Source organism: Delphinapterus leucas, chromosome 6 (assembly GCF_059928025.1).
Source record: "Delphinapterus leucas isolate spDelLeu-1000000601 "Yukka" chromosome 6, BTC_Dleu_Yukka2, whole genome shotgun sequence".
Taxonomy (NCBI): domain Eukaryota; kingdom Metazoa; phylum Chordata; class Mammalia; order Artiodactyla; family Monodontidae; genus Delphinapterus; species Delphinapterus leucas.
In genome coordinates, this window is record NC_143134.1 from 102,142,029 (window position 1) to 102,163,061 (window position 21,033).

General features: G+C 40.9%; 2 protein-coding genes across 2 annotated transcripts in view; both read right to left on the reverse strand.

Moving 5' to 3' along the window:
* LOC111177341 (thioredoxin domain-containing protein 8) overlaps window positions 1–17,055 on the reverse strand; it is a 62,233-nt gene extending 45,178 nt beyond the window's left edge. Inside the window, exon 1 of the mRNA XM_089913576.1 lies at window positions 1–17,055. Within this exon, the coding sequence (XP_089769702.1) occupies window positions 1–120 (120 nt within the window). The 5' untranslated portion in view covers window positions 121–17,055.
* SVEP1 (sushi, von Willebrand factor type A, EGF and pentraxin domain containing 1) overlaps window positions 17,053–21,033 on the reverse strand; it is a 200,268-nt gene continuing 196,287 nt past the window's right edge. The window contains exon 48 of the mRNA XM_022579081.3: window positions 17,053–21,033. This exon is cut by the window's right edge and continues 11,851 nt beyond it. The gene's annotated coding sequence lies outside the window, so the exon portion shown is untranslated.

Here is a 21,033-nt window from a genome sequence, read left to right on the forward strand (position 1 = left end):
ATGAAAAAGAGGATACATTCTTTTGCAAGGACCACACCATTTTGCTGAAAATTCAATTACTACAAGTTTGTTTTCGGCAGATTTCAAAAGTGCTTTTAATTCATCCTGAGACCAGAGCATAAATGAGGAAATGTGCACAATCACTAAATCTCATAATGTCTTTCAGGGAATAAAATGACAGCTTAGTTATGGTGCCCCACCCCAGTGTTCTCCAGGGGATCCAACCTTTCCTAAATGTCCCTGAGGGCATATATATATATATATTTTTATCTTTCTAAGTATACATAAGTGATGATAAACCCACACAAAAAGGTTAGGATTCTATTTACCAGATGGGTTGGTAATGGTGGTTGGTAATGGTTGGATACCTCTGGGGAGAGACTGAGATTGGATAGTGAGAGATGAGGGGTGGAAGGTGGGGATGAATGGGTGTTCAAGGTGGACACCTATATTTGATTTTTTAAACAAGGATGTAAACATGCATTAACAGAGGAATCTAAAGGAGAGCTAATCTAATAACTTGAATCATTTCTTGTTTTTGTTTGGTTTGGTTTTGAGGGGGTGGGCTGATCATTATTAAAGATATAGTTAAAACCATACATTTAAGGATTAGACATGCTTCTTGCTGAATGTCTTAAGTGAATTTTTTCTACCAACTGTCTGTATCATCTAAGTAAAGTAAGATTTTCCCTCCTGGGACCTCAGATCATGGTATCTATGCTTTATTGCTTTGTGAACAATGTCCTACACTAGTTATTTCATGCACGGCTTGTCTTTCCAACAAGTCCCTACAGAACTCAATCCTGACTCACTTCTGTGCCTCCATGGCCCCTAACTGGCACATGGTAAGTGCTCATAGAGCATTTAGTTGATGAATGAATGATCTGCTAATACATAGTGTTCTGTTCAAGATTTATTTTTCCTTTTCTCACCGGAATTCTACCAAGAGTATCTAATTTACTCTGTGCTTGGTATTCTCTTCCTTAATCTCTACAACCACCCTATGCAGTGGATATTATTATTATCCCAATTTCACAGATGAAAAAACTAACATTTATTAACTTTCTCATGGTCAACCAGCTGGTGAGTGGTGTAGTTGGGATTGCTAACCTAGTAAGCTTGACCCCAGAGTCCATTTCCTTAACCACTATACAAAATCATCTCCTGAGTTCTTTATAGTAACGGGGCTCACTCTTCCTCTCTCTGGCCCAAATGCCATCATGTGCTTATACCTGGACCACTAATTAATATGGAGGGATGGGATCACTAACTGAGTTAAATCAATCAGGGCCTATCACTGGAAATAGGGATGGGGTTTATTCCATACAGATGGCATATCCTTTATAATAGGGGAGTCTTGACAATTACATTGCCATTTGATTTACTTTCAAGAAGTGAAACGGATGACTCAAAGAAGACATGCTCTTCCTTTACCAATATTCCTCCAAGAGAGGGGTGACTAACTTTTCAAAAAGCCATGCCAAGCCTCCACTTCTCACTAGCTTCTGAAGTTATAAGGTAGATGCCATCCTCAAAAGCATACATGTCTTCACTTCTCAGTAGTTGTTAGGGTGTAAAATGGATTACCTGGTCCAATGAATTTGACTTGGCTAAGTTCTCTGAAGGTAATACTCCCATGGTATGCATAGTGATCCCACATGTACCTATTGAGGCCCACTCTATGCCAGCTACTGGACACGCTGCTAGGATACAGCATTGGACAAAAAACAAAACATTCTACCCACTGCCTTCATGGAGCTTACATTTGGTGGGGAAGCCAATGGTAAGATTAATAAGTAAAATATATAGTAAATTTGTGATCAGTGCTAATAAAGAAAAAAGGAGAATAAAAAAACAGGAGGGAAGGATGGGTGCTGGATTACAATCACAGTCGGGGTGGCCAAGGTCCACCTCGATGTGACATTTGAATAAAGACATAAAGGAGACAGTAGGCCCTCAGAATAGGTCTCTGAGGAGGAGATGGAGAGGGCTTCTCAGAGGATCAGTGAGACTCCAAGCTACTCTATGAGAGTCCCAGAAAACCAAAAAAAGAATAATTACCAAAATCATTAGCAAGTGTGTGCTATTTTTAAAACATTTTTTTATGTCAAAGGTACATGGCAATGCCTTCTTTCAATCTGGTCGCTCTCATATTTGTGATCTTACATACAGGCACATTTGGGGAAAGTGTCAAAAGTCTAATTCTGAGGGTGCTAGTGGAGGGAAGACCCCGTCCCTACATGTCCCCCTTCCCTCCAGCTCCTGGCCCTCCTGTAATGTGGTCACATCAGAATGTCTGGATGCTAAATGCCTGCTCTACCCCTAAATGATGTAGGCTGTTAACCACTCTTTTAGAGGCAATTTTCTTTACATAAAGAATTATCCCTGGCCCATATATGTACTGAGATTTGTTGTGGCAGTACCATTGGACAATGGATGGAAAGTGATTTTATGAAATACCACCTAAACACTTGTTAATGCCCCTGGTCCATTCTATAGGCATGTCTAGGGGTTCTGTTCTCTTTCCTGGGATAAGAGAAATATGTGGACCATTTTACTTCCATAAAATTTTCCAGGTACAACTAAGGTAAAATTGGTGGGATCAGGTACAGGATGGGCTATGTTAGGAGCTGGCCTGGATCCAGCTAGAGTCAGAGCAAGAAATGAGATGGAGGAAGGGATAAAACTCTTTTTGATCAATTTTCCTCTTGGCTACTCTCTAGAGAGTGCCATCCCTCAAGAAACAACATGAAGAACAAGCATTAAAAAATAAAAATCTCCTCTTGCTACAGAGCAATGAAGGAGTACTGGATGGAGGAAATATTCCTTAAAGTTTATCAAATCTGCTCTCAAGATGTCTCTTTTGAAATACTCCTTGAAGCCAAATAAATACTTGCCATGTCTCTAATATTCTGCACCATGATTTACACCTGGGAATTGCTGACAAAACTCTCCTGTTGGTTCAGTTGGCTGACTGTAGCTGTCTCCTATCAACTACAGGATCCTAGCCGGAATATAAGGGTACCTTCTCTATGACATCATTGAACATCACATCTTAGAATCTGGAACTTTGGCAGACATGGAGCTAATTTCATTTTGATGCTATGACTAGTTAGTCAGTGTGTGGTCAGCCAAAAATCAGCCAACTGCTGGCCTTGTGGGCAGAGTCAAAAATGTGTCCGTCTCTTGTTAATCTTCTACTACCTATTTCCATGCACCCCCTCCCTTCCCCAGCCCTGGCAACCACCAACTGAGAAATAAGCAAAGTAATATTAAATAGATGAAAGTTATTTTCATTTAGGATTTTGAAGGGATTAGTTTGCAGTTGAGAAAGATACTAACGCCTAATCCTATAATAATGTTTCTTGTACATTTGGTTTTATGAGTCACAGATTCCCTAAACTTTGTTATTTTTGCTCTAATTATTTAGGAAGTAATGAAACTTCACTTTCATGGACTGGACCAGGGTTTGGCCAACTTTTTCTGTCAAGAACCAGATAATATTTGGGAGCTTTATGGACCACATGCAGTCTTTGGTTCATATTCTTTGTTTTTAAATCTTTTAAAAAAGTAAACATTTTTAGCTGCTGGGCCTTACAAAGATAGCAGCAGCTTGCCAAACTCTGCACATGATGATTTGTTATTTTTCAGAATTTAATGTCAGAAGAAAACCCAAACATGGCCAGAACCAATGTTCCTCAGACCTTCCTCAGAGCAACAACACCAGCCATCACCACAAAGTAAGAAACTGCAGAATTCTACAATAAAACAAAACCAGCAAAATCATTCTTTCGGTTTTTTCCACTCCATTCAGGCCTCTCAGGAACGAATTAACTGCCTTTCTTTTTAGTGTGTGTTAGATGAAGAGCTATGAATATTTCTCGTACAGCCTCGGCCAAGTTGTTTTTTGTTGCTTCCCAGCACCCATTTCTTCCACTTTCTACCAAAAATACACGGATTTTTCTGTGGGTGAATTTATTCCTCCTCCATTTTACAGCAGCTATGTGGTTTGTATGGGATTCATCTAAGTCCAGGGTTCCACCCTGATGATCTTAATCCAACCAACAATTCTATCTTTAGGCCAAGGGTTAATCACGAGAGAACAAGAAAGCAAGAGAAAGCAATTCCTAGCCCTTGTGACAGTTACTGAAATTTCCTCTTTCTTCATCTGGATGTAAACAAGATGCTGGCTGGCAGCTGTTATAAAACACACAGGAACCCAGTTTTTAAGACCAATGTTTCAGAAAGCAGTGAGGTGACAGAGAGGAAACCTGGATTTTTGGTTTGGTCCACTGGATGAAATGTTGCTGGAAGTGCTATCTAAGCCTGACATTTGTTTCCACAGACAGCAAATTCCTTTACAGTTGAAACTGAATTAAGCTGGAATTTCTAATACTTACCTGGTAAACACTCAGGTACAGTATTACAGAAATTTCTCCACTTGGGTCAAACCGCGAGAACTATGACTCAACATTGTCACTGGTGTTTAAAAATCTCTCAAACAAGGCACGCAATAGTAGAACAAAATCTAACTTCAGGATTGAGGAATCTAATTTCTGGCCTGCAATGTGTCCAGACTCAAAATAGTCATTAATGCTCTGAAATAACTATTTACCAACTGGCATTCCAGTCATTTAAGTTCCTTTCTGAGCCTCCCTAACTGCTTAATATTTATCAAGGGAGAAGGTGGAAGGAAAATGAGCTTTAGACTCAGACAAATGTTATTATTCCACTTTACATACGAGAGGCACTAAACTTGGATAAAACAACTTGGTGTCAAACCTGAGTGCTGCTACTGTGAGCTCTTGAGCAAGTTACTGCTTATCTAATCTTCTATTTCCTCATCTGTGAAATGGAGATAGCGCTCACCTCCTAGGGATATAACGATAATTAACAGATATAAAGAAGTCTAGTGAAGTGTGTACAGCTCCTAGCTGAAGCCAGTAAAGGCATGCACCATTCTGGCTTTCCAAGTTTCTACTTCTGAAAGGGTTTTCTTACCTCTTAGCGAACAGAAAGCAAACCGCAACCCAATGTGCTCCCTTCTGAGCTGACAGAGCTCTAAAAAGGAGAAGCAACATAGGTTGTAACCTAATGTCCACAAGCCTCTGATGGCCCACTATGTTGATCATACCATAGGGTTGGCCAACATTGGTAAAATGGAATCTTTTAGGAATCAACAGAGCCTCTTACTTATCTTGCAAAGAGTCCTAAGATCTGGCAATGCTGGGTCTTTCATTTTGTGTCACATGATGACTGTCAGGTGGAGAGCAGTGGCTGCCCCTCTGGAGGGGGCATTGCCCTTTCCAGCTGAGTCCCGTCCCCATCATCTTCCATTGCTTCAAGAACCCAAGGTGGAGTGGCAAGAAGCCCTTTTTCTTGTGGGTGTGCAGCTATTTGTCTTCTACCACGATAATAGATATTTGAAGCATTGCTATTGTCTTGCCACTGTCTGCTGTATTCTTTTTTCTTTGTCCCTGGGGTGCTTTGCTTATTAATATTACTTGCCCGGCTTCTACTGGCATTTGAGTTTGAGACTGCTAATTTTGATGCTTCTACCATCACAGCCAGGAATTTTATTCATGGTTATCCACTGAAGATCCTATCATTGCCTCTCCTTCTTCTTTTCTGTCTTTTTCATTCAAGAAGGAAAGGTAGATGTTGATGCATATTGAACATCTTCCAAGCCCTAGGTTGAGAACCATTGTTTTGAAGTGTGGGCTCCATTCTTGGCATCAATGTCATTTATGTTATTTTGCAAATACCCTGTTAGTTAAGGTGATTGTGTTCACTCTACAGATGAGATAATCGAGGTGCAGCCAGCTTAGATAACTTATCCTAGCCGGAATCAGTTTAGAATTCAAGTCTGGGTCACCTGTCAGATAGGGAGGAACACAGGGTCAGCTGGAATCTGCAGGTCCCTTAGAAAGCTACTTAGTACTGGATGAACTGAATGCAGTGCATTCCTTTTTTTCCTTTGCATCAGAAGCTATCCATCATCTCTACTATTCTTTTCCTTATGGAATACAGATCTTCTTGAACTTCTCTCCACTGCATTTGGAAAGGAGATGGTACAGAATTAACTCTCAGGCACAGCTACTTAACCAGCAAACTCCTGCCATGTCCCTGGGTTCCCAGAAGTGGAGCAAGCCTGGGCCAGGATTTCTGCCTTCTGGCACTACAGCTTGTAGACTTTTCCACAGAATTAGCTGCTAAGCAGCTTGCCCAGCCCACGGGCAGGGAGGGTACAAGCCGATGGATCACAGAAGTCTGTTTATATCCAACTGGAATCAAGTACTATTAAAGTCCAGGAAAAGCGCTATTAAAGTCCAGGAAATGACCAAGTTCATAAAAACAGGCATCTTTTTTATGTTTTGCAGAGAAAGTGCTTAGTTGGTAAGCAGGGCAATTTCTAGTCCTGGATAAAAGCTCCTAGTGAAGTATTTTCTAGAAAAGGGCACTCGAGCCTTTCCTTTTACACTTGACTGCTTTCTTTGTTTCCCTGACACGCACTCACACGTAATTTTCCTAGACTCATTTCTGATCTCATTGTTGGAATCATGAAGCTCCAAAACAGTCTGGGTGGAGTCTCTTTTTGAGAAGTCAGGGTTGCATTAAAAAAAAAAAATTATTCAGGGGTGGAATCCGGAGAGTGGGTCGGGAATTTGAAATCTTGAAGACATTGGCAAGAAAAAAACAGAGAATGGGAAGAAAAGTAAAGAGAGAAAGGGAGAAAACAAAGCGGGAGAGAGGACGAGCAAAAGAGGCCAAGTGAAAACAATTTTTAAAAGAATAACTAAAAAATAAGAATAAAGAGATAAATCATTCACACACATGACTTGTAATCCACCTCAGAACTTACAGAGACACGCCAAAATGTGAAGGACCATAGAAGCAGCTAGAGAGCTACTTAGTACAAAACGCAGATCATTATTAGTCTTATCCTAAAGAAAAAAAGCCAGTTTATTCTCTCTTACCAAAGACTCCGGTGGGTGATATCTTCCTCTTCATGTCAGTTTAGGCTTTAGTTGAGTGGTGAGAGGGGGAAGTTCGAGGATTCGTATGAGAGGAAGAAGGGGCTGTTCTGAAGTGCTCTGGAACCGAGGTCTAGAATTACAGCCACTATGAGGTGTTACTACTTAGTATGCTCACAGACTAACAGTATCAGCATCACCTGCGAATTTGTTAAAAGACAAAAATGAAAGAAGCTACAGGAACTACAACAACAGCAAAGAATAAGAAATGAAAGAAGGAGGCCGAGGAGGGAATTGTATATAGAGAGAATAAAGGATTTATAAGGAAGACTTTCATTATGTGGATGAGAAGCATGAATTCCCTTTAGAAGACCTTGTTATTCAAGGTCATAGATAGTGGAATCACCTGGGGGCTTGAGAGAAAAGCAGAATTTCAGGCTTTATCCCAGAATTTCAGGCTCTATCCCAGATGCACTGAATAAGAATCTGTATTACAAGATTCCCCAGGTGATTCTTATGCATACTGGTGTTTGAGAAGTGCTGCTCTAGAGAGTTTCTATCAGGGAGCTGCCTGTGGAACAGAGGACTGGGAGCTTCAGCTTCAGCCTTGCCTGGGAATTGTGAGAAACGCAAATTCTCAGGCCCCATCCTGGACCTACTGAATCAGAATCTCTGAGGGCGGGGCCCAGATGTGCGCGTTTAAGCTAGCCCTCCAGATGATTCTGCTGGGCGTTCACGTTACAGAACCGCGAGGCAAGAAGTTTTTTGCTAACAACCGGATTGATTTATGTCGGATTGATTTATGTCAGTCTGGTGTATCACGCCTTCAACACCATAATGATGCAGGAGCATCAATCAAAATGCCGTGTGGTGCGGCCAAAACCAAAAAACCCAAAACCAACTCACACCCTGAGTGACTTGGGCACTGATCAGTCCAAATGGACAGCAGCTGTGCATCATCAGCTCAGCTGGGTGCCTGGCCAGGTATTAACCCTTTCAGTTGCTAGATTGGGGGAGATCCAGGGTGTCCAAGGGGTACAACTGGGACAGCCTCAATGAGGTGGGACGTGAGGGCAGAGGCTACTTAGCCATTATACATTCCCATAATTTAACAGCTGGTTCAACTGGCCATACCTGCATGTATTGGCTGAAGATCAGCCTTGTGATATTGATGAAAAACGCAAAAACTGCTCTTCCCAGACATCAAGGGCAACTGCAACATTCAGAAGTGAGTCATTTACCAGGAAAAATGCTTATTCAAAATAAACAAGCACATTTGCTTGGCATTTCAGCATTGAGATGGGAATATAACCTCCAGTGATCCCTTTACTAGTAGGAAGCAAAACTGCTAGGTCCCTGGGTCGACGGCTAGTCTATGGGACAGAGCAGGAAGGAGCTCTATTATTTGAAAGGCGCTTGGCACTGGCTCAAGGTTATGGGGGAGGAGTCACAATGGCACGTAGTATGAATAGTACACAGCTCAGATAGTGGGGAGAAAAAGAAAGGCAAGAGGCCAAGGACTCACAGAAAGACCAAAACAGAAAAGGGCCATCCTCAAGCATCACCCAATCCCTACAACGCGCCTTCAGGGAAGTGAATGAAACTGTATGTATCAAAAGCTGTGCCAAGGGCAAAGTGTTTACAAAAGGTAAATTATCTAGTATTATGGCAATTATAACCATCATGGGGCAATTTCTGCCAGACTGGGGCAAACTCATGCCTCTGGCTTTTGTGGGCTGTGGCTGCAGTGCACGGCTGTGAGATACGTATGCACTGGTAATAGTAAGGAAATAGTAATGGTAGTAGTAATGGTAATAGTAATGGTAATAGTAAGGAAAAGTACGTACATCGTTACCCCAAACTTCTTAGATTCGGATCCTAAAAGTCCTTGGATTTTCCTTCAGGCATGGAAAGAGCTGGAACACAGACTGAGGTCAGGGAAATGACTGTCACTTGGAGTGAGGGAGATGTTACATGTGAGTCAGTTTAGAGAACGATCTGCTTGAATCAGCAAACATTCTGTAAACACAGAAAAAGGACCTCAGCGTGCCCTCTGATAAACTGAGGCTCAGAGAAGCACCAAGGAGAATTGACTAAAGCCGCGTCATTGCTTCTTTCCTACTGAAAGGTCCCTTTGTTTTCTTTATATTAGAAAACACTTGAGTCTTCATTTACTTCTCTCATGGCCACAGGTGGCTTACAGTCCCCCAAAAGCCTCCAAGGCTTCTTGTAAAAAATCTATAGTTAATTGTGTCTTCCTGATTGCTTTTATTATAAAAACATTTCAAAATACTGAGAACAGGAACGTAGAAAAATAATTAACTGAGATACTATTTCCAAGACTGTATTATCACCACTGTTTATATTTTGATGTTATACACACACAGATGTAACTTAGTTTAAGCAAATCACCATTTTATTACTACATGATTTTGCATTTTGCTCCCTCCCTTAATGTTATGCCAGGGGCATTTTCCCATTATCTAATGAACTCAGACCCACTTGATTTGTAATTGTTGCATACCATTCTATCATTTGGGTGCATTGTGTTTTAACTGGCTTTTTTCTCATGCTCTTTACAAACTTAGTCACAAAACAACATCACAGAAAACTGTGATGCGTGTCTCTCCAATAAGTAATTGTGGAAACTCTTATTTTCTGAGAGTAACTTCCTAGGAATTTACTATTTTTAGTGATCTTGATGCAAACTTCCTTCTTGAGTGCTTGCGCCAATTTACAGACACCAGCACATCCTTGAACTTGCTCACCTTGCCATACCATCACCAGCGTTAGCATTGATTTTTATGACTTTAATTATTCTTTGTTAAATTGATAGGAAAGCTGTTATATTATTATAGTTTTAATTTGTATTTCCTTGATTACTAATATGGTTGAACATATTTCTATTTTTTATAAAATTACTTAGTATTTAATTTTTTACTAGGAGGCCTGATTTTTTTTTTTTTTTTTTGCGATACGCGGGCCTCTCACTGTTGTGGCCTCTCCCGTCACGGAGCACAGGCTCCGGACACGCAGGCCCAGCGGCCATGGCTCACGGGCCCAGCCGCTCCGCGGCATGTGGGATCCTCCCGGACCGGGGCACAAACCCACGTCCCCTGCATCGGCAGGCGGACTCTCAACCACTGCGCCACCAGGGAAGCCCAGGAGGTCTGATTTTCAATTTGTGAGAGTCTCTTTATATTTTAAGTTTTTTGGTAATTAATAGTTTTTTAGGCACAGAAATTAATTTTTTAGTCAAATCTGTTGATCATGTCTTTTGTCATTTTTCCATTGATTGCATACTTGAAAAGATCCTCTCCTTTTATGGTTATTAGTGTATAGTCATATTTTTCCTAATAACAAAAAGTAACTTTACTTTTTAAACCTTTTCTGTAATGATCAAAACACATTATAAAAACCTAGGACAATCAAAATACAGAAAGGATAAAGGATGTACCCCCCCAACAAATAAAATATTACATATATTCCTCCCCCATTTTATCCATGAACATTTTACTCTTTAATATTTTCACTATTTATTTTGTTGTTGAGGGAAGAGATGAGGATATACGTACATTTTCCTCGATTCAGTTTATGGGACATCAATCTACCTCTGTTGCTTTGTGATGTTTCCTATACAACCTGTTGAGATAATATCTGACATGGCAATGTTTAAGCATTTCTGTTTTTCACCCAGTGATTTGTGTTTTTATTCTTGCACCAGACCCACTTTTGTTTATTACACATTTAATTAAAATATAAAAGCTAATATTACCTGTCCACTGGAAACTTTTCTTAGGTATGAAAAAGCGGGGGGGGCAGAGATAGATTAGGAATTTGGGATTAACAGATGCATACTACTATATATGAAATAGATAAAGGACTTACTGTATAGAACAGGGAACTATATTCAATATCTTATAATAACCTATAATGGAAAAGAATCTGAAAAAGAATATATATATATATACATACATATATACACATATATATCAATGAATCACTTTGCTGTTCACTTGAAACTAACACAACATTGTAAATCAACTATACTTCAATAAGAAAAAGAAAAAAAAAGTCTGGAAAAAAATCATTGCTGTTAAGTTATATAAAAAACAGCTCCTTAAAAAACTAAAAATAGAGCTACCATATGACCCAGCAATCCCACTCCTGGGCATATATCCAGAGAAAACCATAATTTGAAAGGATACATCCATCCCAATGTTCACTGCAGCACTATTTACCACAGCCAAGACATGGAAGCAACCTAAGTGTCCATCAACAGAGGAATGGATAAAGAAGATGTGGTACATATATATATGACGGAATATTACTCAGCCATAAAAAGAATGAAATGATGCCATCTGTAGCAACATGGATGGATCTAGAGATTATCATACTCTTTTTTTTAAGACTTTTAAAAAATAAATTTATAAATTTACTTTTGGCTGCATTGGGTCTTCGTTGCTGCGCGTGGGCTTTCTCTAGTTGCAGTGAGTGGGTGCTACTCTTTGTTATAGTGTGCAGGCTTCTCATTCGGTGGCTTCTCTTGCTGCAGAGCATGGGCTCCAGGCACGTGGTCTTCAGTAGTTGTGGCACGTGGGCTCAGTACTTGTGGCTCACGGGCTCTAGAGCGCAGGCTCAGTAGTTGTGGTGCATGGGCTTTGTTGCTCCGTGGCATGTGGGATCTTTCCAGACCAGGGGTTGAACCTGTGTCCCCTGCACTGGCAGGCGGATTCTTAACCACTGTGCCCCCAGGGAAGTCCAAGATTATCATACTTAGTGAAGTTACCCAGACAGAGAAAGAGAATATCATACTGTTATGGAGTACAAGCTCACTCTGCCTGCTGCACGACAGGCCAATAAACTGGAGACGAGGTGTCGAGCAAGGAATATGACTGTATTTGGAAAGCCAGCAGACTGAGAAGAAGGCACACTAAAGTCTCAAAATAACCATCTTATCGGGGTTTGGATGCCAGTTTCTTTTATAGCACAGAGATGGGGAGGAGATGAGGAAGTGAAGTAAAAAGGCCGTAAGTTTGGCAAATATCACCTGGAATGGCCAGCCTCGGGGAGGGGGTGGGTTAATTTCTTCTTTCTTGTAGCCATCCACAGGTGGACAGGGTCTGGATGTTTCCCTGAACAAAGGCACTCTGGTTTAACATTCAGGCAGAGGGGCAGGGTTCCCCAAAGTAGGCCATTATGTATAGACAGTATCCTCTGAGTGAACAAAAGCAGTGGAAAGCAAACGTTAAAGTAAAAGAAACAGGTCTAACATGTAGTCAGATTTGGCTCTTCCCTGTTACAATATGATATCACTTATATGTGACCTATAAACCAAAAATGATATAAATGAACTCATATACAAAAGAGAAATAGACCCACAAACATAACAAATTTTGGTTACCAAAGGGGAAAGGGGTGGGGGAGAGATAAATTAGGAGTTCGGGATTAACATAAACACACTACTATATATAAAACAGATAACAGAGAACCTCAGACCTCAGGGAATATTAATCAGAGTGAGCCCTCCTGGAGGTCCTAATCTCAGCACCAAGACCCAGCTCTATCCAACTGCTTGCAAGCTCCAGTGCTGGACGTCAAAGGCCAACAACCAGTAAGACAGGAATACAGCCCAACCCATCAAAAAAACAAAAAAAACAAAAAAAACAAAAAAAATGTTATAGACGAAGAAGCAAGGTACAAACCTAACAGACCAAAATAAATGGAGATGAAATAGGCAACCTAACTGAAAAAGAATTCAGAGTAATGAGAGTAAAGATGACCCAAAATCTCGAAAAAAGAATGGAGAAAACCCAAGAAACATTTAACAAGGATCTAGAAGAACTAAAGAGCAAACAAACAGTGATGAACAACACAATAACTGAAATTAAAAATACTATAGAAGGAATCAATAACAGAATAACTGAGGCAGAAGAATGAAGTGAGCTGGAAGATAAAATGGTAGAAATAACTGCTAGGGAGCAGAATAAAAAAAAAGAATGAAAAGAATTGAGGACAGTCTCAGAGACCTCTGGGACAACATTAAATGCACCAACATTTGAATTATAGGGGTCCCAGAAGAAGAAGAGAAAAAGAAAGGGATTGAGAAAATATTTGAAGAGATTATAGTTGAAAACTTCCCTAATATGGGAAAGGAAATAGTTAATCAAGTCCAGGAAGCACAGAGTCACATACAGGATAAATCCAAGGAGAAGCACGCCAAGACACATATTAATCAAACTATCAAAAATTAACTACAAAGAAAAAATATTAAAAGCAGCAAGGGAAAAACAACAAATAACATACAAGGGAATCCCCATAAAGTTAACAGCTGATCTTTCAGCAGAAACTCTGCAAGCCAGAAGGGAGTGGCAGGACATATTTAAAGTGATGAAGGAGAAAAACCTACAACCAAGATTACTCTACCCAGCAAGGATCTCATTCAGATTTGGTGGAGAAATTAACACCTTTACAGACAAGCAAAAGCTAAGAGAATTCAGCACCACCAAACCAGCTTTACAACAAATGCTAAAGGAACTTCTCTAGGCAGGAAACAGAAGAGAAGGAAAAGACCTACAATAACGACATAAATCACAGCAGGATACTTTTTGACCCACCTCCTAGAGAAATGGAAATAAAAACAAAAATAAACAAATGGGACCTAATGAAACTTCAAAGCTTTTGCACAGCAAAGGAAACCATAAACAAGACCAAAAGACAACCCTCAGAATGGGAGAAAATATTTGCAAATGAAGCAACTGACAAAGGATTAATCTCCAAAATTTATAAGCAGCTCATGCAGCTCAATAACAAAAAAACAAACAACCCAATCCACAAATGGGCGGAAGACCTAAATAGACATTTCTCCAAAGAAGATATACAGATTGCCAATAAACACATGAAAGACTGCTCAACATCACTAATCATTAGAGAAATGCAAATCAAAACTACCATGAGGTATCACCTCACACCAGTCAGAATGGCCATCATCAAAAAATCTACGAACAATAAATGCTGGAGCGGGTGTGGACAAAAGGGAACCCTCTTGCACTGTTGGTGAGAGTGTAAACTGATAGAGCCACTATGGAGAACAGTATGGAGGTTTCTTAAAAACCAAAAATAGAACCACCATATGACCAAGCAATCCGACTACTGGGCATATACCCTGAGAAAACCATAATTCAAAAAGAATCATGTACCACAATGTTCATTGCAGCACTATTTACAATAGCCAGGTCATGGAAGCAACCTAAGTGTCCATCGACCGATGAATGGATAAAGAAGATGTGGCACATATATACAATGGAATATTACTCAGCCATAAAAAGAAACGAAATTGAGTTATTTGTAGTGAGGTGGATGGACCTAGAGTCTGTCATACAGAGTGAAATAAGTCAGAAAGAGAAAAACAAATACCGTATGCTAACACATATATATGGAATCTAAAAAAAAAAAAAAAACGTTTCTGATGAACCTAGGGCCAGGACAGGAATAAAGATGCAGACATAGAGAATGGACTTGAGGACACAGGGAGGGGGAAGAGTAAGCTGGGATGAAGTGAGAGAGTGGGATGGACATATATACACTACCAAATGTAAAATAGATAGCTAGTGGGAAGCAGCCGCATAGCACAGGGAGATCAGCTTGGTGCTTTGTGACCACCTAGAGGGGTGGGATAGGGAGGGTGGGAGGGAGATGCAAGAGGGAGGGGATATGGGATATATGTATACGTATAGCTGATTCACTTTGTTATACAGCAGAAACTAACAGAACATTGTAAAGCAATTATACTCCAATAAAGATGTCAAAAAAAAAATGAAAGAGTAAATGGAAACAAAAAAAGATAACCAACAAGTGTATAGCACAGGGAACTATACTCAATATCTTATAATAACCTATAATGGAAAAGAATGTGAAAAAAAATATAACTGAATCACTTTGTTGTATACCTGAAAGTAACACAATATTGTAAATCAATTTTACTTCAATTAAAAAAAAAAGCAAAAAAAAAATAGCCTCTGCACATGGAGGACAATAGAGTGTTAATATATGACATGTGGAAATGTGAGTTGTATGAAAGTTGAATGTTGAACATTGAACCCCCCCCATGTAGAGCAGGTTGGAGATGAGGTGTAAGAAAACTAAGATTGGATAAGTAGACTGTGGTCAGATTATGGAGGGACTTTAAAGAGAGGAGTTTGAGGTCAATAAGCAACTTAGAAGAAACACTAAGGGCTCTTGAGCAGCGACAGTGATGGGGGAAAGACATGCTTTAGGATGGATTGGTAACAAACGCTGTACGGGCTAGTGGCAGACACTGATTCAGAGAAGCATGTTGGGAACTGCAGAAATTCATCCATGATAGAATGAGGAGTTTTACAAGAGTGGCAACAAAGCAGAAGGCAACAGTTTCTCCATATGTAAAATCGACAAGATGGCACTGGCTCAATAGATATTTGTCATTTCTATATACTCTAGGTCTATAAGGGACAAGAAAGAGTAAGAGAATGCTACCGTTGTGAGACTTATACCAAAAGAAATAGTAATACCACTGATCAAAATGGGAACATTTTCTCGTACTGTGTGGACTGCAGGATAACCTTTTTCCACTCAACTCACCATAACTAACCCCCAAGAGACTCTGTCCTCATCATTTTTCTCTACGATAACTCCCAAGGGGAATCCAAGCATTGTTGTTGTTGTTGTTTTCAGTCCATCAATCCTTGGATGGGGAGTCCAGTTGTGACTATCGTTCACGCGCTCTGACTTACAGGTGGTCTTAGCTTCCTTCCACTCTCCCCAAGTTCCGTGCAGGACAAACTCTAATAGGGGCTCTTCACATGGGAGGTCCCTAAGATCAGTTTATGTAAAAGGAGAAAAAGGGTCAAACCTCCCTTTCCCTTCATCTAGGTCTCAGAGAAGAGCCCTCCAGCGTGATTCAGCCCATCTCATCAGAGTATAAGGTGACTTTGGCTAATTTTGGTTCTCTGTTTGAACATCACGAAACCAACAGGAACCCATGTTTTCATGCCTGTAACTCTGAACCTCTTGCATTGCTTAGCTTATGTTCCTCATCTTTCTCCTTGAATTTATCCCTAAAAAGCCTTCAGATCACCTTAGTAGAAAAGTCCCTGCTTTTGCCTTCCAGAACCATTCTGCTTCCCCCCACCCCCGCACCTACTCCACCAACAGCCCACATGGCTTCTGCCTGGCCTATAGTCGGACATTGCTGCCCAGAATCTACAATTAGTTACTATGTAATTTAAAATGTCAGTAGCTCACATGATTCCTCAGAGGGCACCATGACCTCTGATTGCTCCAAACCTACACAAGTTTGAGAACTGCCGATCTATAAAATGAGGCTAAGACAACTTGGTCTGCGTGCCTTACTGAGTTGTTGTGAGGATCCAGTGAGATTGTATGTGGAATCTGGCTTTGAAAGCTATGAATTGCTCCACAAATCCATGAGATTGTTATTGCCATTCATTTAACACTGAGCAAACATTACTGGGCACCTATACTGGGGCAAAAACCATGTTTGTTTTGGCTTTCAAACCATGCTTTTGTACAGGGAGTAAAAGGAGTATGTGGGAGGCATAGAAGAGGTAGATTTCAGTGTACGTGAGTCCATTTTTCTAGAAGCTATTGGATGATCAGGTATATAGTTCAATCACCTGTGACTCCTTAGACCTTTCCCACTGTCATTCTTTTCGTTGATGCTTATTCGACATATGCCCATGATCTAATTTGAGAACTCTACCACAATGTGCTACACGGTCTACAGGATTTAGGAAAGGCACATGGTCTGCAATTTCTAGCTTGCCCAATATGAACAATTCTGGGACAAAAACACCTTGTAAGAGGCTTCCATTGCTACTAAATTTAGTCAGTCACCCAGCCTTGTCACTTGAAAACAGTTTGGTGCTTGATCCACACCGATTGCCCTATCCCTGGATGCCTTCCTTTCTTCCCTCCATCCTCCTCCCCCAAGAGATAAAGACAAGACACAGAGAAAAGCCAATGCAGCCAGGCCTAGGAGATCATAGTACCAGTTTCAAAAATTTGAAACTAGATAAATTGAAGGTTTCAAAATAGAACCCAAGGCTTTATGTAATTGGGCTAATTGGAGGAAGCCTTGGGAGCAGGTTAGGAGTAACTGGGAGTAGAGAGACAGGAGGATTTGGGGGGCAGAGTCTCAGAGAATGGTCCTCTGACCTACCCTGGGGAATTTCATCACAAAAGAACGGGATTTCACACACAATTTTCATAAGGTGTTGGCAATGTGAGCAGTGCTATCTGGCAATCATCATGTTAGATTATTGCAACAATGGGTGTGTGGGAAAAGGAACTTTTCCTCTTTAGTAGAGTATTATAAGCCAGTGTGATGGGCGCAGGTCAACCTTGGGGGCCATGGATACCTGGTGATGGGAAGGAAAAAGGCAGCAACTTTCCAAAGGAATTTCACAATGTACATTCCAGAGATGTCTCATTTTAAGGAATCAGAGCCCAAGAGAAAAAGAATGACAGATGTTACTAATTTGGAAAAACTGTAAGGTAGTTTCAGGACCCCCAGAAATGGTTGAGAACACATTAGGGAGGGGTGAGCTAGAGGTTTTACAACAGCAATAGATGCTCAGTAGAAAAAACATCTACAATATACAAGTAGAGTGTTTTCATGAGCTTCCAAAAAACAAAAGCTGGACCCAGCACACCCTCAGAGGAGGCTTTCTTGCTGAATGCCACCAGGTTAAATTAGTTCTTTTACGTTGGCTGGATAGAGTGAGATCAGATTTATCACCTTTTCTCCAAGTCAGTGCTTGGAGAAATTAGGCTTTTAGTCAAGATGTCCTCCTTCCCTACTTGGAAGCTGAAAACTGCTCCTACTGCTATATCCAGCACTTTCAAAAGATGAAGGAGAAAACAGCTTAGCTGGCGATTGTAAATATTCACAGTACACATGAAGGGTCTTAGGACTTTACACCTTCTGGAGAAGGGACAGTGTCTGGCAATGGGGACAGAGAGGTGGGACTTCTGGAGGAAAAAAATGATAAAAGGAGAGAAGGGAAGGTTTAGATTGGGCCTCTCTCCACCATGTGAGGGAACATCTAAGAGGGGAGCTCATGAAGGTCTGGGCGGGGAGGCCTTACACTTCTCTAGATAAGGGGACCAGATAGTTAGACTAAGAGACACAAATACCTGATTCTTTTTACCCCATCTCCTATCACTAAGTCTGCTAAGTTTTGATTTTATCACCTGTATTTGAGACAAAAGTACTGAATCTTCTTGGATCGCGCGTGTGCGCGCATGTGTGCGCGTGTGTGTGTTCCTGTGTATTTTTGCTCAGGAAGGAATGTAGCCAAGATCTTCAACAGCACGGGGAGGAGAATACATTCCCAAGTTCATGTTATACAATTTTACTGTAATGAAAGAATGTTGATGAACGAATCCAGCCAGGGAAGATCCTCAAATGGCAAAGGCACTTGAGGGGCCAAAGATTAGGGACCTATTGCCTGGTTGAGGTAAGGGTGCCGAGGCGATAGTGTGGGACTTGCTTTAACCCTTTCCAAACACCCTCCACTCTTTGACGCGGACAATCGATTCGTTCTTGGTCTTACATAAAGTCAAACGCAAGCCAAGCTCCATTTTCCAGCCACATTGCTGCATCTATTAAGTCACCACAGTCTGGGTGATAATAGTGGTGTCCACTGCATTCTCACACCCTTTTACCGTAATCCGGATAGATTACGAAGAGGGTGATAGCTCTCCAGTTCTGCAATCTCCCTGCTCTTCTTAAGACTGCAGTCGGAGCCTCATAGCTCCGGCTAATATTTTTATCTTTAATCTGTTTATTTAACAGGTTAAACAAACACTCACCTTGTTGTTTTAATCAACTTTAGTATGGCTAATTTGTTAATTGGCCAGTTGTATTTACTCTTCAGTGAATTTCTCACTGCGTTCACTAGAGTTTTAGGGTTTTCTTATTGATTAGTGTGAACATTTTTATATATCAAGTGTATGAATCCTTTACCATATTACTATAAATATTTTTCTAATTTCAGACACACATACACAAAAAGACTGCAGTTGGAGAGGGAATTCCCTGGCTGTCCAGTGGTTAGGACTCTGTGTTTTCACTGCTGAGGGCCAGGGTTCAATCCCAGGTCGGGGAAGTAAGATCCCTCAAGCTGCATGGCACGGCCAAAAAAAGACTGCAGTTGTAGAGAATCTAAACAGAGGGCAGAAGTACATATTCCCTAGTGGCAGTGGCCAAGATTCTATTCTTCACTCTATTGCCAATGATGATGTCACTCTGGGTAAGTCCCTCAGCCCTGAGCTTCCTTTTTTTTTTTTTTTTTTTTTTTTTTTTGCGGTACGCGGGCCTCTCACTGTTGTGGCCTCTCCCGTTGCGGAGCACAGGCTCCGGACGCGCAGGTTCAGCAGCCATGGCTCACGGGCCCAGCCGCTCTGCGGCATGTGGGATCTTCCCGGACCAGGGCACGAACCCGTGTCCCCTGCATCGGCAGGCAGACTCTCAACCACTGCGCCACCAGGGAAGCCGTGAGCTTCATTTTTAAAATCTAAAGATAAAGAGATCCCCTAAGGACCTTAAGAACTTCACTAAGGTCCTTATCCCTTCCAGTGACAACAACCTTGTGGGGAGTTGTGCTGTTAAGAGGACAGATTGGCTGTGATTGTTACTGCAGAAGCTGATTTAAGGAAAGGCACTTTTTCTGGGAAAGAGGAATATGAAGTCGAAGGTCAGCACACCAAGAGAAAAGGGGAAAATGACCGTATCAGCAATAGGAAGACCAAGTGTTCCTATTCAGGGTAGAGGGGTGTAGTCCAGGTACTACTGCCAAACAGACAAGCCCTCCAGTGCATGCTTATGTGAATCACCCAGGAACTTGGTGACAAGGCTGTTACTGGGCGGAGAAGGTACTCCAAGTATGTGAAAGGGAATGACTTTGTAAGTGGCATCTTAGGGGGAAAGATGGTGGATTTAGCCAACTAGTTTTCCCCATAGACTCCACTCAGCTGTTAGGAAAACCGACAGAAATTGTTGGGGGAGGGTGCCAGGGCGGGGAGTGGTCAGAACCTAGAGAGACCTTCCACCATGACACATACAAACAATGGTGCTTAGGAAAGAGCCTCTCTCAAATCAAAGTTCAGGGTTTCAAAGAGCTCACATGTTTTCCTTCTAACTTGATGTTTATTTTTTGTTAGAAATACCAGGGTTTAGAGAACACAGAGACTCAATAAGAAATTTCATAGACTCAGAAAATACCTCTAGAGCTTTGGGCAGTAATTCACCTAAGCCTGTAAGTTTCCATATGTCAAACGTTATATTGATACAATGCCAGGAGCTGAAGATTTCATTTGATCATGAATCTAAGATACGATGATGGCAAGGTATACTACTAAACTGCCGACTGTATCATGCAATGCCATTGTTAAGAGGCATTCCTATTTTGGCGATATTAAAAAATATATATTTTGAATGAATGAAGCATGTTTAATATCCTAACTTTTGAATACTGTGGTTTCTATGTAAGTCTAACTTTAACTGCTACCCAAACACTGTTATACTATCCGGGGATGTGGTAAAGCAACTCTGGCCAAGAGTTTATTAATTCTCAGGGCCTTGTTATGATACCTGGCTCAGAATCCTGAACACCAAGCTGGTAGAATTAAGTGGGGAGGGTCACTGGTGGTATGTTGGTAGCAGGGGTGCCGGGTGGTAATAGGAAAACTGATTGTCTTGGCAAATTGATAGCGTAGCACAAGAGACCAAGGATAACAGTGCTTTTTTTTTTTTTTTTAAGTTTTAAATTTTATTTTATTTATAAGCTTTTCAACTCCACTTCCAAGTGCTGACAGTGCCCTTATCTTAGTACTGTCCCTTCTTTTTTTTAAAAAAATTATTTCACTGAAGTATAGTTGATTTACGTTGTATTAATTTCTGCTGTACAGCAAAGCGATTCAGTTACACACACACATACACACACACACACACATCTACATATATATACGTCCTAATATTGTCCTTTCTTTAGTGGGA